At 47.5% G+C, this 26,177-nt stretch overlaps 1 protein-coding gene across 4 annotated transcripts in view; it reads left to right on the plus strand.

Annotated features, from left to right (window-relative positions):
• The window catches only part of Cnnm2 (cyclin and CBS domain divalent metal cation transport mediator 2), a 138,070-nt gene that overhangs the window by 90,217 nt on the left and 21,676 nt on the right, over positions 1–26,177 (plus strand). For 3 of the 4 annotated variants that reach the window (XM_055630101.1, XM_055630100.1, XM_055630097.1), the window contains exons 2-6: positions 4,726–4,869; positions 8,012–8,149; positions 10,168–10,337; positions 22,062–22,155; positions 25,240–25,305. In XM_055630101.1, the coding sequence (XP_055486076.1) occupies positions 4,726–4,869; positions 8,012–8,149; positions 10,168–10,337; positions 22,062–22,155; positions 25,240–25,305 (612 nt within the window). The remainder of the gene's footprint in view (positions 1–4,725; positions 4,870–8,011; positions 8,150–10,167; positions 10,338–22,061; positions 22,156–25,239; positions 25,306–26,177) is intronic. The other variant, XM_055630099.1, reaches the window with a different exon arrangement.

The following is a 26,177-nucleotide window of genomic DNA, read 5'->3' on the forward strand; positions in this document are numbered from 1 at the left end:
ACACACACACACACACACACACACACACACACACACACACACACACAAACACACACCACAAACCATGATAAAAGACCCTTAAACTTCAGTCTATATGAAATAGAACTTTCGATATTTACTGTATATGAATTTAAAACCATGAAATTGAAAACATATTTACCTATCCAAGCATTTTAAAGGCCAATCATGAATCCATTGTGTGTTAACATAAGTAACATTTTTATTAAATGTAGCTGTTTTCCAAAATGAAAACCTAGGAGTAGCGTCAGTGCATATGTGGTTTGGTCTGTGTTATCAGCGGAATGAGAGGCGGCTGGATGCTCCCTCGTCCACCTTTATTCTGCAGTGCTGTGGCTGTGGGAGTAAATGGAGAAAGTCTGGGCTCGCAGATAGGTGAGAGGCATTTTCCATCGACAAAATGAGCCAGTTCAAGCATAAAAGCAGGTTTACTGGGGGCAGCTCTCAGGCAGGTTCACTGGTCCCAAGGTACAAGGCCAGGGAAGTCACCATGCAGCTAAGAAAAGCAGGGTCGGGGGCTGGTGCATGCAGAGAGAAAGCAGGCACACAGAGAATCAGAAGGTCTGGATTCCATAGTGAAGAGCCTTGGGGAGAGAGAAAGCCCAGCCCCTGGGCTGGAGTTCAGGGTAGAGAGCGGGGTATGCCAGCCATGCCCTGTAAGGACTGAAGGATGCTGGGAGAACCTGGAGGCCAGGTCCGCTTTGGTTTGTTAAATAGGATATTATGCCAAAACGTCCTTTTGTTGTGTGTGGGGTATGGATGCATTGTATGTGCTTGTTAGTGTAAGTGCGTATGTTTGTTCATGTGATGGCCAGAGGCAGACCTTGAGGTCTCTCTTTTCAATCCCTTTTTATTTTTTGAGAACAGTCTCACTGTATCTGAAGCTCATCAGTTCAGCCAGACAGGTTGGCTAATGACTTCGGGACTCTGCCTCCCTCTGCTTCCTCAACACTGGCATTGCCGACAGGCAAGAGCTTGGCTTGATCCACATTCTGGTCCTCATGTTAGTGTGGCACACACTGAGCCACTTCCCCAGCCCAGGAGAGGTTCTGTTTCCTTTCTTTTGAGACAGAATCTTTTTATCTAGCCTTAGCTGTGCTAGAACTTGCTCTGTAGACCAGCTGACCTCAGACTCACAGAGATCCATCTGCCTCCGCCTCCCAAGCACCCGTATCAAAGGCGCACGCCATCACATCCTGCACAGTACAAGCTTCTTTCAGGTTGTCTACCCTGCCTGTGGGTGTGGGGCAGTCCGAACTGTCAACACTCCTTTGCCTGGAATCTTTGCAGAAAAATTTTGAGAAATATCCCCTTTGCAAGCAATCCATGCAGTGCCGACTCCTTCATCTCCTTCCTTTGGAGGTGGGATGTGGTTGGTGACTGGAGAGGGACCTGAGCAGTGCGTCAGGCTGGGCTGATACGAAGTTGTGACACACAGACTAATTAAGCAGCTGCAGAAGGGCTGAGGAGACTGGGAGATGTGCGGCTGGTCTCTGGGTGCTTGGTTCGGATAGTGGAGCAGGGGAAAAATGTTTTGTTTTTGTTTTGTTTTTGGAAAAACCAGTGAAGTCCAAACACAGTGTCTGGAGTTGAAACATAATATATGCATGGCAGTGTGTTTGTCTGACTCACGGTGATGCAAGGTGTAGCAGTGGGGACCTGGTGCAGAGCCTGTAAGCACTCTGTAGAGGCTTTGTGACTTTTCAGTATGTCTAAAATTGTTTCCTTTTGGTTTTACTTTGTTTATTTGTTATTTGCGTGTGTGTGTTCAGGGAGAAAGTACAGGTCTGTATATGTAAAGGAACACGTGTGGAGGTCAGAAAGCAACTTTTGGAGCCAGTACTCTTTCTGCCATGGGATCCAGGGATCAAACTTAGGTTATGAAGTCTGCAGCAAGGCGGCCATTTGTGGCCCTTGGGTTGTTTGGTTTTCTTTTTTGAAACAATCTCTGTAGCCCAGGCTGGCCCGGAACTCATGGCATTCTCCTGCCTCAGCCCTTGCTCATCTGTTAGTGTTTGCTTTGAGAAGTCTGCTGTGGGCTGGAAAGGTAATGGATGATTCAGTAGTTAAGAGCACATAATGCTCTTCAGAGGACACCAGCTCCCAGAGCCCTTGGTGGGCTGCACAGGCTGCCTGCAACTCTAGCTCTAGTGCATCTGATGCCTTCTGGCTTCCACAGGCACCTGCACTTACAAGCACAGATCCACAACAAACATGCTCTCGTACACATAATTTAAAAAAAAAAAAAAACTTTTTGAAAGGTCTATTCTTCTACCTAGTACTCCAGATTATTTATCCTTGCATATTTTTTCACATTATTGCCATAGTCAGTTGAAAAATTAGTAGGGCTGGAGAACCAGCTTAGCAGTTAAGAACACTGTGGCTGCTCTTGCACAGGACGGACCTGGGTTCAATTCTTAGCACCCTCATTGCTGACTTACAACTCCAGTCCCAGGGCCTCCAACACCCTCTTCTGACCTTCATGGGCTATACATGTAATACACAGACATACATGCAGACAAACATCCATCACGTAAAAGTCAATCTAAAATGAATTGACTCACCTAATTTTGTAGCTCTTTTAAAAGTTGCTGCACCAGATTTTTCAATATTTTAAAGGTAACTCTCACTACCCATCTCATCAAAGAAGTATTTACTGAGGGGCTGAGGATATGGTTTGGTAGCTGAAATGCTTGCTACGAAATATGAAGCCCTGAGCTTGGCTCTCCAGCACTCATGTAAACAGCTGGGCACGGCAGTCCATGCCTGTAATGCCAGCCCTGGGAGGCAGAGCCAGGTGGCTCTAGGGGCTGACAAGCCACAGTCTGGCCAACTGGTGAGCTTCAGGTTCCATGAGACACCTTGTCTCAAACAGGAAGGGGGAAGTATCAGTGAAGAGACACACTTGCCTCCACAGGTGGCACATTCATGGGCATGTACACACACACACACACACACATACACATACATGTGCACAAAAGCATTTTACTAAGAAGGTATCAAAGTCATGATGATGGATGTGAGTGTTTTAGAATTATAATTTTCTACTGAAATTACAGTGTTTCAATCATTAAGATCAAATTTTGCCCATGGTTTTTCTTAACCAAATAAGTTCACTTTGCTCATTTCCTTGAAAATGTCTCCCAGATGCCCATGTCTAAAGCGTGTTCTTCATGTAGTCGTTCTAAGCAAGTAAAAGTGATGTTTAATGAAATCAACTTGACCTGCGTGGATGCCTGTTTGGTGGTAGAGCCTTCACGGGCATGCGTGAGGCTCGGCTTCCTTCCCTGGCACAACAAAGTGCACAGTGTGTTGAAGGCAACTTACAACCAAGCCAAGTTGCCTTTCTCTCAAGAGAGCTATTATTATGTTAGACTGTTATGGCGCGTCTTGGGTTGTGAAGTAGAATATCCAAAGATGCCCACTCAGAGTAAGGACCTACTTTGTACTGCTGTAGTGCAGACGTTCTTAGAGTCACAAGCTCTGCCCCCCTTGTGTGGTTTATGGTGGTGGGTAGTGATGACTACTGCTTGTTTCCATGGTGGCTTTCTGCGAAAAGTGAGGGATCCTTGCACTGTGTGGCCCAGAATCAGCACAGTGAAGGCCAGCAGCGTTTTGATCCTTGGGAGGAAAAGTGCTGTTGACCTTATAAGGGAGGGTCTTGGACCTCTCTGGAGATCTGTAGAGTTCCTTCTCCTTTTGAGAGAATTGCTAATGCATCACAGAGGAAGAGCTGGTGGTGCTGAATGTCCACTAGGAAGCAGAGAACTGGTAGGTACAGGGCAGCCTATGGTAGCACTCCTCAGCTGTCTTAATGACTCGTGAAGCCTTGTCCATTTGGTTGTGGAATTGGCAACACCATTAAAAATGCTGGAACATAGGCTTTAATAACTTGTTATCAAGTTTTGCTGCCTCCTCTCCCCCCCGATGCTACCAGGGCACTGTAGAAGATAGCTCCATCAGCAAAGAGCTTCAGTGCACGGATGTTAGGAACTGAGTTTGCATCCCCAGCATCCATGTGAAAAAGCAAGGAGGCACAAGGACTAGGGAGATGGCTCAGTATATAAAGTGCTTGCCTCACAATCAGAAAGATGGTTGAGATCCTCAAAGCCTGTCTAAAAGGGGCTGTTGTGGTAGCTGCTGGAGGCAGAGACAGGAACCCTGGGATAAGCTGGCTATCTAGACTAGCCAGATTCTGTGAGCTCTGGGTTTAGTGGGAGACCTTGGCTCAGTAAAAAGAAGAGTGATCCAGAGGCTTATCAGATGTCAACTTCAGGTCTCCACACACACATATGCACATATGTGCACCCACACACGTGCAAACAGGTATACATACACATATCATTCTTACATACACACACAAATGAAAGAGAGAGCGAGTGCCAGCTATTGCCGTGTGTGCACTGGGAAGGTGCAGACAGGAGGAGGATTCGAGGCCCTCACTGGCCAACCAACCTGGTGAATCAGTGGGCTCTAGTTTCAGCTAGAGACCCTGTCTCAATGTGAGGAGTGATGGAGGAAGACAAGCAGTGTTTGACCTGGACCTACACACATACACGTCCATATACCCACACATGTGCTGGTGCTGGGATGGTGGTGTGGCCCAGTGAGAGAACACACAGAAAGAGAAAACACAATAAGGCATCTAAGAAGCCTGCTAAGGAAACCAGAGAATGACCTCTTCAACTCTGTCTTCTGTCTTTAAAGGTAAATCTCACCTGGCCATTGTGCAGCGAGTGAACAACGAAGGTGAAGGGGACCCATTTTATGAAGTTCTGGGGATTGTCACCTTGGAAGATGTGATTGAAGAAATCATCAAATCTGAAATTTTGGATGAGACAGACCTGTACAGTAAGTGGCAGCGTCGCTGTGTGCCTTCCCCAGCCCTCTGCTGCTGGCCTGCCCCTTAAGCCCTCCTCCCCAGTGCTGAGCCTCTGCTATAATTACACAGTGTGTGTGCAGGCTGCGTGCTGCCTCTCAGTGTCACCTGGCGCTTTTACCATCGCAGAGGGAGGGGCGGAGTCAGTGACACTGAGTGGCAGCCTTCTCCTCAGTAAGCAGCTTCTCCTGGCCATGAACCCACACCCAAGATGGGAAACTGCTCTCAGTTTTCAGGCAGACTTTACATTCTACGCTGGCTCATGTTACACAGCTAGGCAGGGAGTTTTCAAACAAATTTGTTTCTCCTTAAGTTTATAATTCACATACTTAACAAGAGAATGCGTTTCATTAAATTGAGGGGTGACAGCTGATGACATTTCCTTGCTCCAGAACCTGTGGGTCAGGGCATATTAACTGAGCAGCGTAGTTGACTGGGCCAGTAACTCGGGGTGTTGCACAGGAGTGGGACTTGGTAATGTGTGCAGTGAGAATGTGAGAGAATGGCCCGGGCGGCAAATTGATCGCTGTGCAAGCATGGGGACGCAAGTGTGGCCTCCCAGTGCCCACAGCAGAAGCCGTGTGCCAGTGATTTCTTGGTGAGCTCTAGGTCCAGTAAGATACCGCTTTTCCAAGACAAGTAAATAAAGTAGACAGCAGTAGATGAGCACATTCAAATGTTGACCTCTGTCCTCCACAAACGTGTGCACAGGTACATATACTCTCCCCTCATACACACAAAATATAGTGTTCTTGTGTGCTTCGCTGCCTCCTTTGAAGGGCAGATGGGAATGGTGAGTATTTAGACCAGAAAGTGGGAGGCCGCAGGCATGAACTTGACCTGAGTGTCGGCCCTCCCTTGTCTCCGTGGGGTGCACAACTGCCTCACTGTACCAGGAAAGGAAACATCAGTCCTCACCCTCAGCCCCACTTTTATCAGATGAGGCTTTCTTTTTAAAATTTGTTTTGTGTATGGATATTTTGCCTGCATGTGTGTCTGTGCACCACATTCATGCATGCAGTACCCTAGAAAGCCAGAAGAGGGCTTTAGGTCCTTTGGGACTGGAGGTATACATGGTTCTGAGCTGCCATGTAGGTGCTGGGAACTGAACCTGGGACTTGTGGAAGAGCCGGCAGTGCTCTCAACCACCGAGGCAGCTCTCCAACCCCTATATGAGGCTCTTTGAAAAGTTAGTTATGCCGAGGAGGGCCCAAGGTTCCTGAGGCAGGAAAGGGACGCCTGGACTCTGTTCATCCTCTCAGCTTTGAAACAACTTGTGGACTTGAGCTCCTTTAGTACCCTGCAGCATTCCAGGAACGCCTTGCTCAAAAAAAGTGACTTTTATCTAGTCTTTTTACAGTGGAACATTACACATTTTAACACCTCCAAGATTTTGTAGCACCTAATGAATGAAAAACTTTTAAATTGTTAAGAATTATCTTTAAAATATGTGCCCTTGTTTCCCTTACATCTGTATAGTATTCTTGGCTGTTTTATGCTTTTGATATTTAGAAGGCAGTTGGAGACTTCCTAGTAGAGAATATTATTGTTTTTGTTCTTTCCTTCTTTTATGATCCTGTACGATGGATGTGAGCCCACATGTGCAGGCCTTATGTGGGTTCCAAGGACCCAACTCAGGTTGGAGGCAAGCGCTTCACACTGAGCCAGCCATGTCACAGACCCCTTTTCGTGCAGGTTGATGTATCTCTGTATAGATCTTTCCCCTGGGGTAGTCCTTGCCATTGGGAAGACAATATGAATGTTCATGAAATCTTGGATATGTTTTTTTAATGGAAATGTTACTAAATGTTTACTAAACTCTCGGTGTACTGACTCATTTTATGGAGAAGTGTTGCGTGACATGACCTCTTGGTATGAAGCGCTGAACTTGTGACTTACGGGTTAGTCTCAATCTAGGTGAGAGGTCAGCCATGGTAACAGCTAGTTTCCATTGGAGAACTATTTCTAAGTTTCATATTGGCTTATAATTTGTGATTTTCAAAATAATTTGCGATCTGAGTATAAGCCCCTAGTCATTGATATTTTACCCTGGGCAGATAGCAGTGCTGACTCTTGGGGACAGAGAAAGCAGCTGGGGCCTTGTTCTTTGTTTATTTGTTTTTCTCCTTTCTTTTGGGGGGGGCAGGGAAGGGGACAGGTGTTGAAACAGAGCTTCATGCTGTCCCTATACTGGCTTTGACCATACATAATTTTCCTTCCTTAGCTTTCTAAGTGCTGGAGTGACAGGTGTTAGCCATCATACACAACTGTGGTCTTGTCATGTTCGTCCCTCTCTCTTTTTTCTTTTTAATCAGCACTTTATCCTTAAAAAATGGCTTTATAGGAGATTGCTACTAGATCAGAGGTTGGCAAATCATATTCCATGAATGTCTGCCACCTGATTTTATATGGCCCACAAGGCAAGAATGGCTTCTCATTATTTTTTAATGACTAAGAGAAATATCACCAGAAAAATAATTACTTTGTGATATGTAGAAATTAAACAAAAAGTGAAATTTCCATAAATGTTGTTGTGCTCGTTCATTTACACACAGCTGCTTTTGCAGAGAAGCAGCTCAGAGTCGGCAGCAAAGCTGGAGCCTGGGTATTTTCCTCTCTGGCCTTTTGCAGAGGGGACTGGCTCATTCCTCCCAAATCACCCATGTTTGCCTGACCTTGAACATCTCATAGTCTGGGGCAGGAATGAAGCAGAGATGTTGAACAGGGCATTCCTGGAGTGAGGCTTCTTCTTGAGGAGTCTTGTTTGTGTATTTCTTTTCTTTCACCTGAGGCTGAAAAGCCCTCTACAAGGCAGAGACAACTTCCTTCAGGTGTAGCCTGTGGCATTTCCTCCCAGGACTGGGTTGGTAGCACTTGCGAGGGCCAGTCTGCTGCTGTGTGATTCTGTCCTGTCTGTCCAGTCATATCCTGTAGGAGCTCTCTAAGGCAACTGCACACCCAGCCATTCCCTATGCTCTCTGTCCCTTCTGTGAGATTTCCATGATGTCTACTGGTCCCAGAAGGGATTCTAGCTCCTTTCAAAACAGTGTGCTTTGTTTCTTTCATCAATAATGAGCCCTGATTTTGTCTTCTCTTTCCTCATTTCCATCCTAGCTGATAACAGAACAAAAAAGAAAGTGGCCCACCGTGAAAGAAAGCAAGATTTCTCTGCCTTTAAGCAGACAGACAGCGAGATGAAGGTTAAAATATCACCGCAGCTTCTCCTGGCCATGCACCGTTTCCTAGCAACAGGCAAGTGTGCTTATCACAGTATGAGATCTACAGGCCCTAAAGCCTTCCTCACCATGCTGACTGGAGGGCTGGGGGTGGAGGCTGGGAAATGGGGTGACAAGTAATGCCACTTTGTGTTTTGTTTTTTTCTTTTGTTTTGTTTCTGTTCTGTTTTGTTTTGTTCTCTTTAAATTCTCTCCTCTCCTGTGTTCAGTGTCGGCATGAACCCTCTGAGACACTTGCCAGGGGTGGACCAGTAACTTAAAATTGGTCTGAAAGGTAAGGACAAATGTTAGTGGCGCACTGCATGTGTACAGTAGGCCAGGTCGCCTCCTTCCAGCTACGCCCCACGGGCGAGCCAGCTGGCGGAGGAGGCTGACAGTGCAAGCCAGGCACCACTTCGTATGATTGGACAGTTGAGTAATTCTCTCTTCAGCTTGCCTTGGAAGAACAGGTGGACACCAGTGGTCACGCAGGTGGTCACGCTAAGACTTACAAAGAAGAAACACAGGCGTCCAGAATTAAATCCTTATCTTTTATGGTTTTGATGAAATGAAAGCTTTACTGAGTTTGGCCTGGATTTCCTGGTGGCATCTTCAAATCAGCTTATTAACTGGGGTCCCCATCCAGAGGCAAATGTTTACAAGGTTAAAGCCACTGGGCCAGCCAGCATTGACTGCTTCCAAGTGGTCAAGGCTGAAAGATCTCAGAGACTGACTGACCCTCTCACATCCTCGAATGGCCCTCTAAGGTGAAGGGTACGCTCTGTTGGCCATGGAAGGCGTGGGTAGAATCTGGAAGCTCCCAGAGGCTGTAGAAGACATCTGTCTCCAAGATGGGCCAGTGAGTTTTAACCAGATGCAGTGCGTTTATACTAGTGCCCTGAAAGCTCAGCAGCGACCCGTGGCAGGAGGTCACCCACTGTCAGATACATGGATGTGCTCACTGTTCCCATTAATGGAAAAGTGTCCATAACTTCCTGTTTAGTAGGACCCTTAGTCCCTGGACATCAGAGTGTGTGTATCCCAGGACCACACTTGTGGGTCTGTGTATGCATATACACAGAGGTACACAGGCACATATGCCTAGGCAAAGCACTGGAAAGAAATACTCACCATCTTGCTCTGAATGGCTATCTAAGCAGTCAGCTTACAGATGATTTTTATTTTCTTTCTTTTTCTGTATTTTCCAAATTCCCTGCAATGTATTGTCTTACTATGAAAACATCACAGAATCCAGAATTTTGTAGCTTTTGTATATAGCATCTAATTAAAAAAAATAAGTTAAAAATATTTTGCTATCATTATCTTCCTATTCTGGTACTGTTGTTGTTTCCTGTGGAAGAATCACACTTAAAACTCAGTGTTACCCACTCTGCCTCGGATGGACCATGAAGTCCACATTTACACTAGCACCCTGGAGTCTGCAGCTTTGATTTTTCTGTTATTTTAGATGAAATGACTGTCTTTTTCAGTGCCGACCACCATTTCCTTTTTGGTTGTCGAGTCGGAGTGCATGTTGATGCGTGCACGGCCTTGCTTTTATTCTGAATCTCTCCCTTGGTTGTTCCCTGGAATTTCTCGGGAGAGTGGTGTGGGAGAGCAAGAGGTGGAGCCCAGCTCTACGCCCAGTACTAACCCACCCTCCATGCTTCCTGACCGTGGCTTCCTCCTTTGGCTGGTGGTGACAGGCGGACTGTTGTGGCTTGAGTTGAAAGGTGTCCTGGCATTCAGGGAGGGGTGTGCTGCCGCTAGGTTATCCTTCCCATCAATCAGAAATATAGGGCACCCTATGGGATAGAAGCCGATGGTTCAAGCCACAGGTTGAAAAGGAAAGTATAAAAAGGACCAGACATGAATATCCCACCGTTGTCATTTCTCCCAGGTAATCTGACCCCAGTGGATCACCACACGGAAGTCTGGTTCACCTGTGTTGTATCATTCTGTTGTCAAGGGTTCTTCTGCTCTAAGCACCTCAACTGCTAGCATGGCCTTTGCCCTTCTTTGAAGTGTAATGTCAAGTTGTGTTTGTGTCTATAGAAGTAGAAGCATTTAGCCCATCCCAGATGTCAGAGAAGATCCTCCTAAGGCTGCTAAAGCACCCCAATGTCATCCAGGAGCTGAAGTATGATGAGAAGAACAAGAAAGCCCCCGAGTGCTACCTCTACCAACGGAATAAGCCCGTAGACTACTTCGTCCTCATTCTGCAGGTCAGGAGCCCCTCTGCGCGGCTCGCCTCACTGAGCACCATCTTCTCTGCTCTGAGGAGGCCTGGTGGAGGCGAGTGGGTTTGCCTTCTTAACTTTACATGTGTGTATTATGGGGAGGGTTTATGTCCACTTGCATAGCCGGGTGGTGATTCTAAGAGGAGGCAGTGCACTCATTTCATATCCGATACCAAAGGCGCTTGAGGCTTTGCTGTTGTGTCAAAGCCAAGTGACATTAGAGACTCTTAAGGCATCTAGTAATGTGCCTGTTTTTGTCCAGACCTTGGTGGGCATTTGAAATGGGTTCTCTTTATATCGTCTTTTCTTTGTTCCTTCCTCATTAGGACGTGGTCTTTTACAGTGACTGAGACACGCTTGGACTGTCTTCTGTTCTCACCATATCCCAGTAACACCACAGGCAGAATCATTTAGTGCTTATGTTGCTGGTTGCTAACCCGGCTGTTTGAGTAGGGACCATTGTAATAATGATGGTCGCCTGAAGCATTGGTAACTAACTGTGACCAGTGCCCTCTCACTAATGTGACATAACCCCAAGAGTGGCGGGGAGGCCATTGTTCCCAGCCCTCTTTGAGGACTCGTGATAGCACAGTTGCATATAGCAGGCACTGCCGTGGTCACCCTGAGTAAAACTCTAGTTTGTGGACTTTTGTACATCTTCCATAGCAAGTCACTTTTCAGAAGTCACGGCTCCTTTCAGTACAAGGACACTAACTATGTAAGCCTCCTCATGTTTCATGCTACTTCCCGGATATAGACTGGAGCTATCGGAAAAGCATGATTAGTACTTGGCAAACCCTAAAATTTCCATGAGTTCAGCAAGGCCCCAGTCATCTCAGTGGATGAAGTACTCTGCTATGTGGGTGTCAGAAACACAGGCAGGTGTGCGGCACGTGACAAAACAAGCAATAGCAAGAAGCACCCATGGGATCGCTGCTCATGGCCGCTTCCTCATAGGCTGTCAGAAACCTGTCTTAAAGGGTTACTTTTGTGGGCTGGAGGGATGGCTCAGTGGTTAAGAACACTTGCTGATTTTGCAGGCGGCTCACAAACATGTGTAATTGCAGTTCCTGGGGATTCAAGAATCCCCAGCTTTCTCGTCTCTTCAGGCATCGGGCACACATGTAGTGCCCACGCATACATGCAGATAAAACATGTACACAATAAACACTTAGAAAATGAACTAAATCTTTCAGAAGCTTTATGGAGGAACTGGAGGTGTGACTCCATTGCTATAAGACCCTAAATTTAATCCCTAGCAGCTCATAAACAAGGCATAGTGGCATAGGATTTCAGCAATGGGGAGGCAGGCCAGTAGGATCAGGAAGATAAAGGTTGTCCTGAGCAACAGAACAAGTTGAAGAGCAACCTGGGATATTTAAGACCCTGTCTCAAACAAGTAGATAAATAAAAAAAATATATAGGGAAGTTATAATCTTTTTTTTATTATTATTTCTAAGGCTATCTTTTAGTACAACCTGTGTCTGAGTGCCTTGCATGTTAGTTACTATGACTTGTTTGTTGATCTGATAAGTAGTATATGTGGTTAATGAGCAGGCCTATGGGGGTATTTAAGTTGCAGACTTTGGCAAAACCCATGTTCTTGCAAACTAGCCAATTATCCGAGGTACCAGAGAATAACAGGACAAAATACCATGCCACCCTCGGTCAGTCTGGCATAGCTGCCATCTTTTGCCAAGTACATTCCACCCTCAAATTCTGCCACCCCAGCACAATTCATGCCAGTGTATAGAGCATGGTCTCTGCATTTCGGGAGCATGCAGCCAGAGGAAAGCAATGCCTACTGCCTTCAGAAAAGCTCCTTAAGCAGGTGATTTGGAAACTAGAATTACATGAAGACTCACATAAGTTTACTATTAGTGTTTGCAACAGGCTTTTGTATAGCCTAGGGTGGCCTCAAACATCCAGTGTAATTGAAGGTGACCTTGACCTTTTTTTCTTTTTCACATATGTATGGTATGCACATTTTTCATGTATGTGTACACATACATATGTTCCCTTTCTCATGGGGTAGAGGCCCAAGATTCATGTTGGGAATCGTCTTCTAGTGTCTTCTGCTTTACTCATTAAAGCAGGGCCTCTCAGTCAAACTTAGGGCCTGCTGTGTGGCTTGTCTTGTTGGCTAGCTGGCTCTGAGTCTCCCTTTGGAGACTAGAGTTAGAAGTGGGCTGTCACACCCAGCTGGCATTGATGTGAGTTTCTGGGGGTCCAAACTGTCTTCATGGCTGGGCAGCCAAGTACTGAAGCTCTGCAGCATCTCCCAGCCCTGATTTTGAACTTCTGATCCTTTACTTCTCCACTCCTGTGATTCTATGCATGTACCACTGCACGCTGCTTACATGGTGCTGGGACCAAACCCAGGGTTTTGTTCAGGCTTGGCAAGCTCTCTGTCAGCTGGGCTGTCTCTCGTTGCCTATCATTTTAAAGTTTTTGGTTTAAGTCCCACGTTAAATAAACCTCAGCTTTTTCAAAGTAATGATTTAAGTGAACTTAATTAAAAGAATATTTTGTCACATAACAAAAGACAAACTATATGTGAATAAAAATAAAACTTCAAGTTTTTTTTAAAATAGACTTTTAAAATACGTTAATGGATTTTAGTAAATGAGGTAATAAAAGTATGATAAATCACAATGGAATCTGGATTGACTCTGTGTGTTTTCAAGAAACGAGTCTAAAACTAGAACTGTGACAGGAGCAGGAGCATAGTTGGTAAGGTGTTTGCCTGGCCTGCGTTCCTCCCCCGAACCCACGTGCAGCGCTGAGCGAATGGTGGTGATACGCAGTCTCGGCCCTGGGGGTAGGGCAGCGCACACAGGTGGGTCCCTGGGCTCTTTGGCCAGACAGCTAATCTGTGAGCCCCAGAGCAGGGGGAGACCTCATCCAAGAGAATAAGGAGGGCTGAGCTTGAAGAACACGCCTCCACAGGCACACACCTGCGTGCTCCGCTGTACGCACGTGTGCATGCACCGTGGGGAGCAGCAAGTGGAGGTCGGAGGTCAAAGCTACCCGTGGGAGTCTGTTCTCTTCTACCGTGTTGGTTCCAGGCTCCAAGTGTAGTCCTCGGGTGTTCCGGCGGATGTCTTTACCTGCTGTGCCCCGAAGGCACATGGTTATGATAGCAGTGTTTTTTCCACCAACATACCAAGAACAATTAGACAATAACTTTAAATTATATAACCAACCAGTAAGATAAAAATTAAGATTTAGAGATAGCCAAACATAGAAACCAGAGAAATACACTTTTTGGAGGAGTAGTTTTGCTTTTCTGAGGCAGGGTAGCATGTATTGTCAGGCTGACTTCTTACTTGCTATGTAGGTAAGGATGACCTTGAACTTCTGATCCTCCTGCCTTTACCACCCAAGTACTGGGAATACAGACATGAACCACCACATAGATGACTTACTGTGTCCCAGTAAATACAAAAAGACAGGTTTGTAGACATAGCTGGCTAGATCCTGGGGAACAACTAACGCACGGTGGCAGGAGACACACCCGTTACTAGAGAGCTTGCCTTCATGCCCAAAGCCCCGCTCTGATCCCCAGAACGCCTTACCCCCGGCAGTCCCTGCCCTGTGGAAATGGAGGTGGGAGGCTCACAAGTTCCAGGTCATCCTCCGCTGCATACCACATTTGAGGACTGCGCGAGACTCTGCCTCTTAAAAAAAAAAAAAGTCTTGAAAAATATGTAATATGTAATTAGGCTCTTAGTTTCCAACATTATATACATTAATGTATACACTTGAGATAATTGAAAAGATCAATGACTATAATACATTGTCATTTGTGAAGAAAACAATCCCCTGTTCTTTCACAGAGCGTTATCCATAGAGCTATGGGGTTCACTGCTCTCCCACCACTGTCCCACACCTTGCTGGCAGTACAGATGTGTACAGCTGCACCTGGCTTTCATGTGAGTTTGGGGGTTCAAACCCAGGTCTGCATCTAGTCTGGCATGCAGTTTACCCACTAAGCCATTTCCCCAGCTTCTCTGTTCTTCTATTTTGATTACAAATTGTTAGCTCAAATTGATTAATGGATTTCACAACACTTCTGTATGTGGACGCATATACTCTGATAAGTTCTGTCTTCTGGCCTCTTCTCAGTCCCTCTATTCTCCTTCCCTGTTAGCCTCTTTGTATTTTCAGATTGTGTTTTTTTGCTTCTGCATATGACAGAAAACTATCATCTTTTGACTTCAGGGAAAAAAAAAAAAAAAACTATTTTGAAAACCAAACTGTAAAGGTCAACATGTAGCTCAGTGGGTGGAGGTGCCTGTCACTAAGCTTGATGACGCAAGTTTGAGTCCCTGGGACCCGCACGGTGGAAGGGAGAGAACTGACTTTGTCTCCCACATGTGCACTGTGGCGTGCATTTCCCCCCGAATAAGTGTGTTAATAATGTAATTTAGGTTTGCTTCTTTTTTCCAGCCAGGGTTTCTCTGTGCAGCCCTGGCTGTTCTGGAACTCACTTTGTAGATCAGGCTGCCCTCAGACTCACAGAAATCTGCCTGCTTCTGCCTCCCAAGTGCTGGGATTACAGGCGTGCACCACCACTATTTGGCTGTAATGTAATTTTTAAAATGAAATTAAAAACAAGCTACAAATAGTAAGCAGAAAGGTGCTTATAAATCGACTCTGCTTCTTAAGTTAACAGTTTCATGTATAAGCCATTGTTTCTCAATACTATCCATGAAAGCGTAGAGCAAATCCATTGTAAAACGGTAGAAATGGCTCTCGCGTGCCTGCTAGATGAAGTTTGAGTTGACCATGTGAGGGAGCATGTGTAGTACAGAAGTGGAAAGCATATGCAGTCTGTCAGGTTCAGGCTGGAGAGATGGTTCAGCAGGCAGAGCACTTTTTGCTCGTGCAGAGGAGTCAGATTTGCGTTCCAACACCCACCTGGCAGCTCACAGGTACCCTAACCTCAGTTCTAGGGGCCAATGCCCTCTTCCGGCCTCTGAGGGCATGCACGCGGTGAACCTATAGGCAAAATGTCCACATCCATAAAATAAGTCACTCTAACAAGTTTTGAATTGTGTATGCACAGTAGCTGTAACTGCCGGGCACGGTTTTCCTTAGCAAAAGGCAAGACGCACTGGATGGCTGTAATTGTGCGGTTGGTGTTTGCGGTGGAGAGGTGACACATGTAAGCAAGCCTTTTCTTTTCAGCTGCCCCATGCATACTTTTAAAGCTTTCGATACAGATTTCAAAGGCGTTTTAAAGTAGGTTTTGCTCTTTTTCAGATTAGCGTTTAACTCTAACCTCTGAGTCCTTGGCTGCCTTTGAACAACTCTGAGTGTCTGTTCAGTACAAGCTGCTGTTAGCTGACCTGCAGTGGCCATGCCTGAGCTGTCTCTGTGAAGTTCACCCTCTTTTCTTCTCTCCTGCTCAGGGTTTCTCAAATCCCGAACACACCCGAGTCACCCCAACTCTTTGTCAGATGCTCCCACTTGGTGCAGAAACGGGTTTAGTCATTAGGATTTGAGTCATGCCATTTGACACACCAGTGTGGTTCTAAGCATCCAGGCAGAGGGTCAACCAGACGACCAAACGTGTATAAATTGATATTGGGCCACTGATGTTTAATATATCACTTGATAATAACATTCATGAAGTAAACTGGCAGATTCTCAGGCTTCCTTGTGTGGCCACGAGACAGAAAGCCGTGACTATAGAGCATTCCAGGGCCGGAGCCACACCAGGAGCAGATGGCATCTTTGAGTGCATGGCAGGAAATAGCCCATGTTTGTGCCCTTGGCGTCCAGCTGTCCTTGCTGTCTTCCCATTTTCTCTTTCCTCCCTCCTTTTATCTTTCAAAGGATATCATACAGCCCAGGCTGGCCTTGAGCACGTGATAGACTTCAGTGTGAGTCAGTATGATTATGAACTACCTATGCCTCCTAAATTCTGGGTTTGCAGGCATCGGCAAGGCTTGATGGGGATCAAACTCAGGGCTTTGTGTATGCCAGGCAAGCACGCTGCCAACTGAGCTACGTCCCCTGTTACTTCCCTTCTGATAGCCCCAGTGGTGGTTTTGTGACCACGGCCTAAAACGAACTCAAGCACAGGAAGCACCCAGCCTGAGCGTGAAGCCGCCACACTAACCACAAGGTTATCTACTGCAGGGTTATTGGGCCATACTGACTCAGATGGCGTCGGGGCTGACTGTGAAGCCAGAGATAGGTGCTGACTAGCACACACAGGCACTTAGAAGAAAGTCAGCTAATACTTCATCCAGAGGAAGGGGCATTCTGTGCCTGAGTTCTTACTCAGAAAGCCATCCTTGCTGCACTACTGCGCCTCCTTCCAGAGCCTTTAAAAAATGTCATTAAGAATTAGTTTTAGCCAGGGCCTTACTATGTAGCCCTGGCTGGCCTTGAACTTGTGATCTTCCTATCTCTGCCTCCTGAGTTGGGATCATAGTGGTGTGCCACCATATCGGAGTAGACCTCCTTTTTTGATCCTAGCTCCTCTGAGAAAGCCTGCAGTCCATCATGGCCTGTTCTGTTTTTTTAATTTTATAGAGTAAGCTTATGAATATTTCAAAAGTAAGATCAATAATGTAGATTCTTTCCTATATGGAAAAGTTGTATGCAAAGACACCTACCTGATTCTAAGCCATTTCCCATTAGGGATGGCCCTAACAGCATACTGGTGAGGTTATTTGAAATGATCCTTTAAAAACTACTGTCGCTCAAATGAAAACATGCTCCTGGTGTCCCCGAAATCGCCTGTCAGAAAAGCTTCTGTCTGCGGAGGGCAGCCTGGGCGGCTTTAACTCTAGCAAATGGAGACTCTGAGAATGCAGGGGACTGCAGGGGTCCTTCAGTCTGTTGTGATGCCAATTGTTTTTGACTTCGTTTGTTATGTGTTATGAGTGTTTTGCCGGCATGCATTTCTGTGTACTGTGTGTGTGCTTGGTGCCCTTGGGAGTGAGCAGAGGGCACAAGATAGATGCCCTGGAGCTGGAGTTACAGATGGTTGGGAGCTGCCTTGTGAAACCAAACCTGGGTCCCCTGCCAGCAACAAGTGCTTCAGACTGCTGAACGGACTGCGCAGCCTGTGCTGATTTTCATGTGTTACTTTCTATAATCTGGATACTGGATATTGTTTGTTTTTGAGATTTTTTTTTTTTTTTTTTTAATGCTGAAACTGTGTCAGAGCTTGTGTGTAGAGGTTGGAAGATAGGTAGAGGTCAGTTCTCTCCCTCCATCGTTCGGACCCTGGGGAGTGCCCTTGGGTGGTCAGGCGCGGCAGTAGCCACTCTCCCCTGTGGAGCCACCTTTCCCGCCCTGTCTTCTTCTTAATATATTTTTATTTGTTTGTGGAGGACTTCAGTGTTTGCACTGTATTTTACTCATGCTCACTGCCCCTCAGACTTCCTCAGAGCCCTGTCTCCCCACTTTCTGTCGTCTTTTTTAATCTGCTCCAATTTTGTAAGTGGTTTCTGGGTGCTGCTGTGCCACCGTCACCAGTTGGAGGAAAAGGAGAAAAGAAGGACAACTACAGGCCATCTTTCATGGAGCGTTTCATGTTCAGTTTGAGGGCAGTTGTGTTTGTTGTTTTGAAACTACATTTTCTAAATTAGAGGGGGCAGTTACAATCTGTGGCCTTTTCTGAAATGATGGCGGCAGGAGATAATGAAGAAAAACATGGTGGCCCTTATCTGCTGCCACTTCTTGGAACCCAAACACGTGGGAGCCTCAGCCCAGCATGTCCACAGTAGACTGCTGGTTGGGACTCCTGGGCATCTAAGAGCAGAGTAGGTGCTCCTACCTGGTGCCTGCCCTGAAGGACTGCAGGACGGCTGTAGTCTCGGGTGGCTGTGGAATCTCTCTGTAGCCGTCTTTGATTGATTGGTCAGTAGACCTGGCCCTGTGCATTTATGGGAGGGAGTCTTTGAGACCAGAGAACAATTTCCAGACCTGAGGCCATTGTTCACAAACAGCCAGAAAATGAGACTCCAAACCTCGCACATTCTTGATGTTACCTGAAGAACTTCCGTTCTCCTGTCCAGTTCACATCTTATACTGATGAACCCAGAGCGCCTGAGTGTGGAGCATGGGAGCTGGGGCCAGTCTCTGGGACCCTGTGCTTCTGAGGTTACTGTGAGGGACCCAGCACAGCCCTGCCGGGTCGTCAGCTGGCTTCCTTCCTGAGAGTCTGGCTCTGGTAGGGAGACGACTGCCCTTTTGGTTCTAATGGTTAATCACAAAGTGGGAACGCGCACTCACTTGCAGAGACCAAGTACATAGCCTTTGTGGATTGTGAAAACAACCCAGACCCTTTGGAGGGAGAAGTCACTTTGTGGCTGTGGGATGTCCCCACAGCTGAGTGGAGAGGCTGCTTCAGCCATCTCTGAAAGCGGTGTGTGGTAGTGCTCTTCAGGGTGAGAATGTCATGGTGCCTGTGTCACTGCGTGCTGCTTCTGCCTTTGCCTTCTTTAAATGTCATCTCTTCCTGCCACTACTTCCCTCTCTTTCCCTCTTGGAAAGGCCCACCCCTCAAAGAACCCTCCCCTGTCAACTGTGCCCAGCACCCTATTCTAGCCACTTCATTTCCACACCAACTTTGAAATGCTCCTCGCTGCTTCTCCTGTTCCTCCTACTGACTTCTGAGTAGAGGTGTTCTTGCTGGCTCAGTAGTTCCTTGTCAGAACCCTGTGCTCTCATCACATCCCTGTGATGGCTGTCACTGCTAACTGTTCCTGTGCCAGGAAACTTCACTTGCCTGGCTTCTTTGGTGAGGATTTTTCTGTCAGCGCCTTTTTGGTTTCTGGCTTTCCTCGTCCTGTCAGTCAAAGATGACAGGCTGGTCTTTGTCTCTCATTTTTTTTTTTTTCTATTGCCATCCTTCCCATCACCCCAGGATCTCCAGCTCCAGCTGGAGCCTTCCTTCTCCTCAGCCACTGGACTCTCTGCAGAAGACCTGGTCCTGGAAATTGTTCTCAATTCTCAGCCTCTGGTTTCCCACCAGGATGCCCATGTTTGAGGCCCTCAGATGAACACTTCTATTAGAATTGCTTCCTCCCATTTTCTTTTTTGACAGCTTTACCAAATTATGTATGTTCCTCCCCGGTGGCTTTTCTCAGCACAGCCACACTAACCTGCACTGTGCTAGCTCCTGAACCCATGTCCTTAGCCATTGCTCCAGGACCTCTGTGGTCCCGTCTGCCTGTGTAGGCCTGGAAGCCTGTCTGCTGTCTCCTGCCTCAGACTTTCCTTCATACCAATGGGTCAGCCAGATCCTGCTCATCCTTAGACTTCCTGCAGAAAGTGTGTCCTCATGGCAGAACAGGAAGTAAATGGGTCTCTCTGAACCCCTTATATTCTTTTTGTTCATTTGCTTGTGTGTGGGCGTGGGGGGGGGTAGGTACTGTGGTTGTGCATGTATGTGCAAGCATGTTGGTGCATGTGGAGGCTGGAGGTATTTCCCATTATTGTTTTCCACCCTATCTTTTTTTTTTAATATTTATTTATTATTTATACAACATTCTGCCTGCATGCCAAATCTTACTATAGATGGTTATGAGCCACCATGTGGTTGCTGGGAATTGAACTCAGGACCTTTTGGAAGAACAGTGAGTGTTCTTAACCTCTGAGCCATCTTTCCAGCCCCCACCCTATCTTTTGAGGTCTCATCAACTGGCTAAAATGACTGGCCAGTGAGCTCCAAAGATCCTTCATTTCAGTACCCGCCAAGTGCTAGGGCTTCAGATTGATTGGCACTTGTCTCTTCCATGGGTGCTGGAGACCCAAACTCGGGTCCTCTTGCTTGTTTGGCAGGCTCTTTACCAACTGAGCCATCTCTTCAGCCTCCAGTTTGGGGAGCATTTGTTTACCTAGGGCTTCACTCTGTAGCCCCGGAGGCCTGGAACTTTTGCTGTGTAAACCAAACTGGCCTTGAACCTGTAGCAATCTTCCCACCTCTGCCTCCTGAACACTAGGCCTACAGGCACGGGCTACACGGCATGTCGGTGTGAAGCCTTCTGCCTCTAGCTCTCCATGCTGCCTTCCACCCACTGGAATAGAGCTCCTTGGGGCTCGCAGCACCTCCTTGTCTGGCTGCATATCTAGGAAGCTTTAGCTCTTTCTCCTTTGCAGGTTGCTTAGAAATTATGGGTTTAGATCCTGGGAGTGCACTGAGCAGTGAAGTGCTTGCCTGGCATGCACAAGGGGCAGGGTTAGAGCTGCGAGCACCACGCACAGAGATGCTCTGCATCCCACCTTCCTTCCTTCTTAACAAGAATTAATTGGGATCAGTCAGCTAGTATTTCCTGTGCCTAAACAAAGGCACAAATGGCTTTCTGAAGATGTGATGTTCAGAGGAGGGTCTTCTCTAATCCAGAATGTTAATGCACTCAAGTGGGAGGTGGTCCAGGGACCAGAGTTCATATTAGCAGGCGGCAGCTCTTGAGAGCTCTTCTTCCATCACCTGCCTTTCCTGGCTCCTCTTCCCCAATTGGTCAGCTGGGTCTCCCTCCTAGCGCTGTGAGCATTAGTGAATTATAAAGCACAGTGCAGTGTTAGCCTGTGTGCCTGTCTGCCTGCCCTCTCTTCCTCCCTTTCTCCTCTCTCTCCCTCTCTCCTCCTACTCTCTCTTCTTTTCTCCCTCTCTCTTCCTTTCTCCCTTTCCCTCTCTCTTTCCCCTTCCTCTCTCTCAATCCTTCCCCTCCCTCTCCTCCTTTTTTCCAAGACAGGTTTTCTCTGTGTATCATTGGCTATCCTGGACGTGCTTTATAGACCACGCTGGCCTCGAGCTCACTGCAATCTGCCTGCCTCTGCCTTCCTGAGCACTGAAGATCAAAGGCGTGCACCACCATGCCTGGCTCCCTTTTCCTCTTTTGACAGTCTCATATTGTCCAGGCTGGTCTTGGGGTTCTGATCCTCTTGCCCCTACTTCCCAAGTCCTGGGAATATAGGAACATGCCACCATGCCTGGTTTAATAGTTCCCTTGTAGCAAGTGGTAGCTTGCTGGTTTGCTCCTTGCACAGGAGGTTCTGGGGGAGGCAAACTGGGTGATATGAACACTCCTGCACTGACCCTTCACTGGGGAAGTGTTTCCCAGAACAGGCTGCAGAGCACCTATTCTGAAGGCTGAAGGTCGCCTCTAAGGCTGCAGGGATGGGAGAGGTGATGGAGGATGAGCAGTCTCAGGCATGTAGAGGGGAAGAAGAACGGAGGCTCAGAGGAGTTTGTGTGGATGGAAGGAGACTTTCTAGGGTTGCTCTCCCTCCTCAGTGCCCCCGGGAGTCGGGCAAGGTGTCTGCTTGGACACCCACACACTGGGCTCGGAGAAGAGTCCCTGGAGCCGGTTCATGCCCCTCTGTTCCATGGACACAAAGCTGCCCCTTGAGCCTGCTGCCTCTCAGCTCTGGCCCCTCCTGGGGCGGCCTTTCAACAAGGTCCTTCCTCCTCAACATTTGTCTCAGCAATTCTTCTTATTACTGAGGGCCCTTCTAGAGCTGGGGACATGGGAAAATGTTAAGTGGACCTACAGATATTGGCCCTTTTATTGCCGCCTCCGCAGGCCCACCCTGATCCAGTTCTCCAGTTGAGAGGATATATCCGCCCTTTACTTCCCAAAGCTTGTCTGTCCTGGGCACACCGGAGAGGAGTGTAAACCAACTCAGGAAGGGCTAGCTTTAGTTCAAACTGAAAGTCCCTCTCTTTTCTTCCCACAGGGGAAGGTGGAAGTAGAAGCCGGGAAGGAAGGTATGAAGTTTGAAGCGAGTGCTTTTTCATACTATGGTGTGATGGCCCTCACAGCCTCTCCAGGTGAGTGCTTCCTGCCTCTTAGCGCAGGACTTTGACTCAGGATCATCCTGCCAGTCCGCCCCACACCCAGCCTGCTTAACTGCTCACTGACATGCATCATAGACAGAGGCTGTCCACATCTGTCTGTGTGTACATAGACACGTGTACACCTTCATGGGTTTCCATACACAGTGAAGACAACTGTGAAAACCAGGAGAGACAGAATATTAAGCACAGGATATTAACCAGCCTTCTCACCTTCCTCTGAATCACTGTCCCCTGGAGGCCCCCTCTCCCTTTTTGAACGTTGTAGGTATAAATGGATACAGAATGCAGTAGGTCGAGTTTGGCATCCTCTGCCCAGTGCTGTGCTGCCGCGGTCATCTGTGTCACCCTCCCTACTGTGTGCTTGCCGTTTCCCCATGAGCAATGCATTAAGCCGCCTCAGGCCGCGGTGGCAGGAGCGTGAAGCAGATGGTGACACAGGAGGCAGGAAGAGATGAGTGCTGGTGCTCAGCTCCCTCTTTGGTGGTCGGTCCAGGACCCCAGGCTGTGTCCCCATACTCAAGAGCGCGTGCTATTTCCATTCAGTTACACCTCCTCAGAAATACCCTCAGAGAAATACCAGAAGTGTGTTTCCATGGTGATTGTAAACCCAAGGGAAGTTTTGACACTTAGGTTACCCTCACGGGCTGTTTCCTGTGAGGGCATCTATGTAAGCTCCATGCATTCCAGTGAGTGTGTGCACTCAGTTCTGCTGAGTTGCTGGTTAGGTTTAAAACTTCCTAGAAGTTTAGTATTTCCTCAAAGTACTGTGTCTGCTATGCTCCTGCCTATCATGGGAAGTGTCACCTGATCACTCAAAGTCTGAGGTCAACATAGTAGCTCTTCTGGGGGTTCCACTTTGCATCTTCCTGAGGATGAAGGAGGTTGCTCCTGTTTATCTCGATTGCTGGCTGCTTGCGTGGGTGGGTATGCACGGTGATTGAGGTTCTGAGATTGAGATTCTGCGGTGCCTGCAAGAAGTGCCTCTTCCAGCTGGAGAGTTCATACCCAAGCTCTGGATCTAGACACTCCATTGCTTGCCTTCCCTGGCCAGGAGCAGATCAGGCAGGTAAATGGAGGTGCTGTAGTGCCACCTTGTGGCCAACATGCAAAAGGACATTTTGCACTCACAGAGCCCCAAGCCTGCCTACCCGAGCCCACCCATCTTAAGGAAGGTTGTCAAACTGAAACAGTCTTAACAGGGATGGGGACCTTCAGCAAGTGTGTCTTTGTGACATTTATCTTCTCTTACTGCCCTGCCCAGCAGTGTAACAGACATAAGGTATTACTGTTAGAAAGCCAGCCAGCCAGCTGTCAAGATTCCTCACTCTGCCGAAGGGCACACTACCACCATTGCCACCGAGTATGGGCGTGGGTCTGTGTCCCTCCAAGGAGGTCCTTGCTGTAAACCTGAAAGTGATCTCCATTTCCACTGCTTGATGACACTGAGGGGAATTTTGTAACTAGGCGTGGAAAGACCCAGCCACAGCCTGAGACACAGGTGTGTGACATTGAGAAAAGGCCCTTGGTATCCTATACTACCCAGGAGAGCTGAATGGGGTGCTGCGTATACAGTGTGGTAAGACGGTAGAGGCAGGAGAACTGACACAAGTTCAGGGTCAGCGTATTCCACTCTGTGAGGTCTAAACAACTAGAAGAAAACCACATCACGGAAAGGTGCTAGCATTGTCCCACTGTTTTGAGACTATGTGCCTCAAATTAGCCCAGGTTAACCAACCTCCATCTATAAGGCAGCTCTGAAAAGAGATAAGAGCAATATGTTTTGTTTTGTTTTGTTTTTCTGGTTATTTATACCTAAACAGTAGCCCAGCACACATTGAACATAGCATAAAGAAAATCCCATTAAAAAAAAAAAATAGCAAAAAGCCTGGGAATGATGGCCACACCACTAGTGCCAGCCCCTGGCAGACCAGGGGTTAAAGGCTAGCCTATGCTATGTAGTTTGAGGCTAGCCCTAGGCTACAGGAGACGTTTTAATAACAATAACCAGGAAGCCCACCGCATTCATCTCAAAGGTTGACCAGGGTCTGGGAGTCTGACTATACAGTGCGGTTATACGCCGAGATGTACAGTTAGTACAGTATCGCCACAGCCCTGCCTGTGTGTGTTCAGATTAGCTGTGGGGCTACTGAAGTGACGTCAGCAGGTGAAGGTACCTGTAGCCCAGCCTGGCGGCTCTTAATTCCCGAGATCCACAGCTGACCCCCACAACTTACCTCTGTTCTCCTCCTGTGTCATGGCACATGCGCATGCACAAATAAATGGAAAGTCAGCTGTCGACTAGGGAAACAGAGGCAGAAGGATTGCTGTAAGTTTAAGGTCAGCCTGGCCTACAAAGCAAGTTTTCAGGCCAGCCAGGGCTGTATGTTGAGACCTTCTCTTGAAGCAAGGTAGTAAAGAAAGCCTACAGTCCTTGGGACGTGTGGAAGGCATGCCCCTGCCCTCATGGCCTGCCCTTGGGGTGTTCCCTGGGGTGGGGCTCGTGAGCAGTGTTGAAGCTAACCTTTGTCTGCTGTTTCAGTCAGCCTGAGCATAGCACTCTACACATTTGCCTCTGTTTTGAAATCTGCAATCATCCCAAGCAAAATATCAGGCCAAAATTCTGAAACCAAGGAGGCCAGTGAGTTGGGTAACTAAGGGCTTGCTAGGTCGTGTGGTGAGTGAGCACTGGAGTATGGCTTAGGCCTGTTCTTAGAACCCCTACAGCCGAGCCTCCAGTTGTGTGACTAGTTGTGACTTGGACCTTGAGAACAGCTTGTTTTGGAGCTGTGGACCCCAGTTGGGTATTGGTGGGGGGGTGTCTCAAGAACATGGCAGAAAAGAACACAAGAATGAGATTCTTCCTGGTGGCACACTCCCTGCCTTGGTCTTCCCAGAAGCTCTTTTGGGTCCCTTCCTTTTTATAACACCATGTGGGCTTTGGCGCTTCCGGGGTGGAATGCTCACGTTAGTGAGGCACTGTCCGCTCCCATCCCTTGGACGTAAAGCTCTCTTTCTGCCTTTCAATGCAGTCTCACCTTGTCTTTCTCCATTTTTCAGTTCCTTTGTCCCTGTCTCGTACCTTTGTTGTCAGCAGGACAGAGGTGTTAGCAGCGGGCTCTCCAGGTAATTCTGCATGCTTCCTTTTCATAACCCAATTGCATCAGTGGCCTGCCTTGACCCCAGGAAGCCTGGCGGCCAGGGCTGCACTCTGTTTCCTGCCGACCCTAAAACTTTAAGATTGCTGACTAAGAGGGAGCTGTCCAGGAAAACATAAGCCAGAGGGCTGAAAAGGAACTCTGGGCCAGGAGCCCCGGGGACCTGGGCTGGGGAGAGTCGCTGTGGTGGCCGGCTGGTGGTTACCACCCACCCCCTGCACTGGCCTGGATCACTCAGGTCTGCCCAGAGTTCTTACTCTATCTTCAGCATGTTATGAGATGTGGAATTTTGCAGAGGCTTGAGGGCCTCAGAGCCCAAGTCTTGACTGCTTTCATTTCCCAGAGACTCCATCTGGGTGAAATCTTGGGAGAATATGAACTTTCTTGACAAGTAAGACAGACTGCACCCATCCTGATTTGGGGCTTTTCCTCTCTGAACTGGCTCTGCATTTCCACCCTCCTCAGGCAGATGACCCTGCTGCTCCCGGGGTCACGCCTTTGTTTTGGAATTGGTGCTGTGCACGTTCCTAGCCAGCTGCAGATTGCCTCCCTGAAGGAGAGCATGGCCACAGCTGAGATGAGCAGCCACTAAAAAGAAAGGCTTTAATCTTTCTTAATTAACATCGCACAGCCTTAGTTGAGCTTGTTGTAGTGCATACATGTTTCCTAGCACGCAGGAGTCTGAGGTGTGAGTTACATATATAGGGAGGCCTGTCTGAAAGAAAGAAAGAAAGAAAGAAAGAAAGAAAGAAAGAAAGAAAGAAAGAAAGAAAGAAAGAAAGATTATCAGACATCTGTGTTGGGTAATGCAACTTTTCTGTGTTGCTTTTTCCCCATTAT

Source organism: Psammomys obesus, unplaced genomic scaffold (genome assembly GCF_907164565.1).
Source record: "Psammomys obesus unplaced genomic scaffold, mPsaObe1.curated_primary_1811, whole genome shotgun sequence".
Lineage (NCBI taxonomy): Eukaryota > Metazoa > Chordata > Mammalia > Rodentia > Muridae > Psammomys > Psammomys obesus.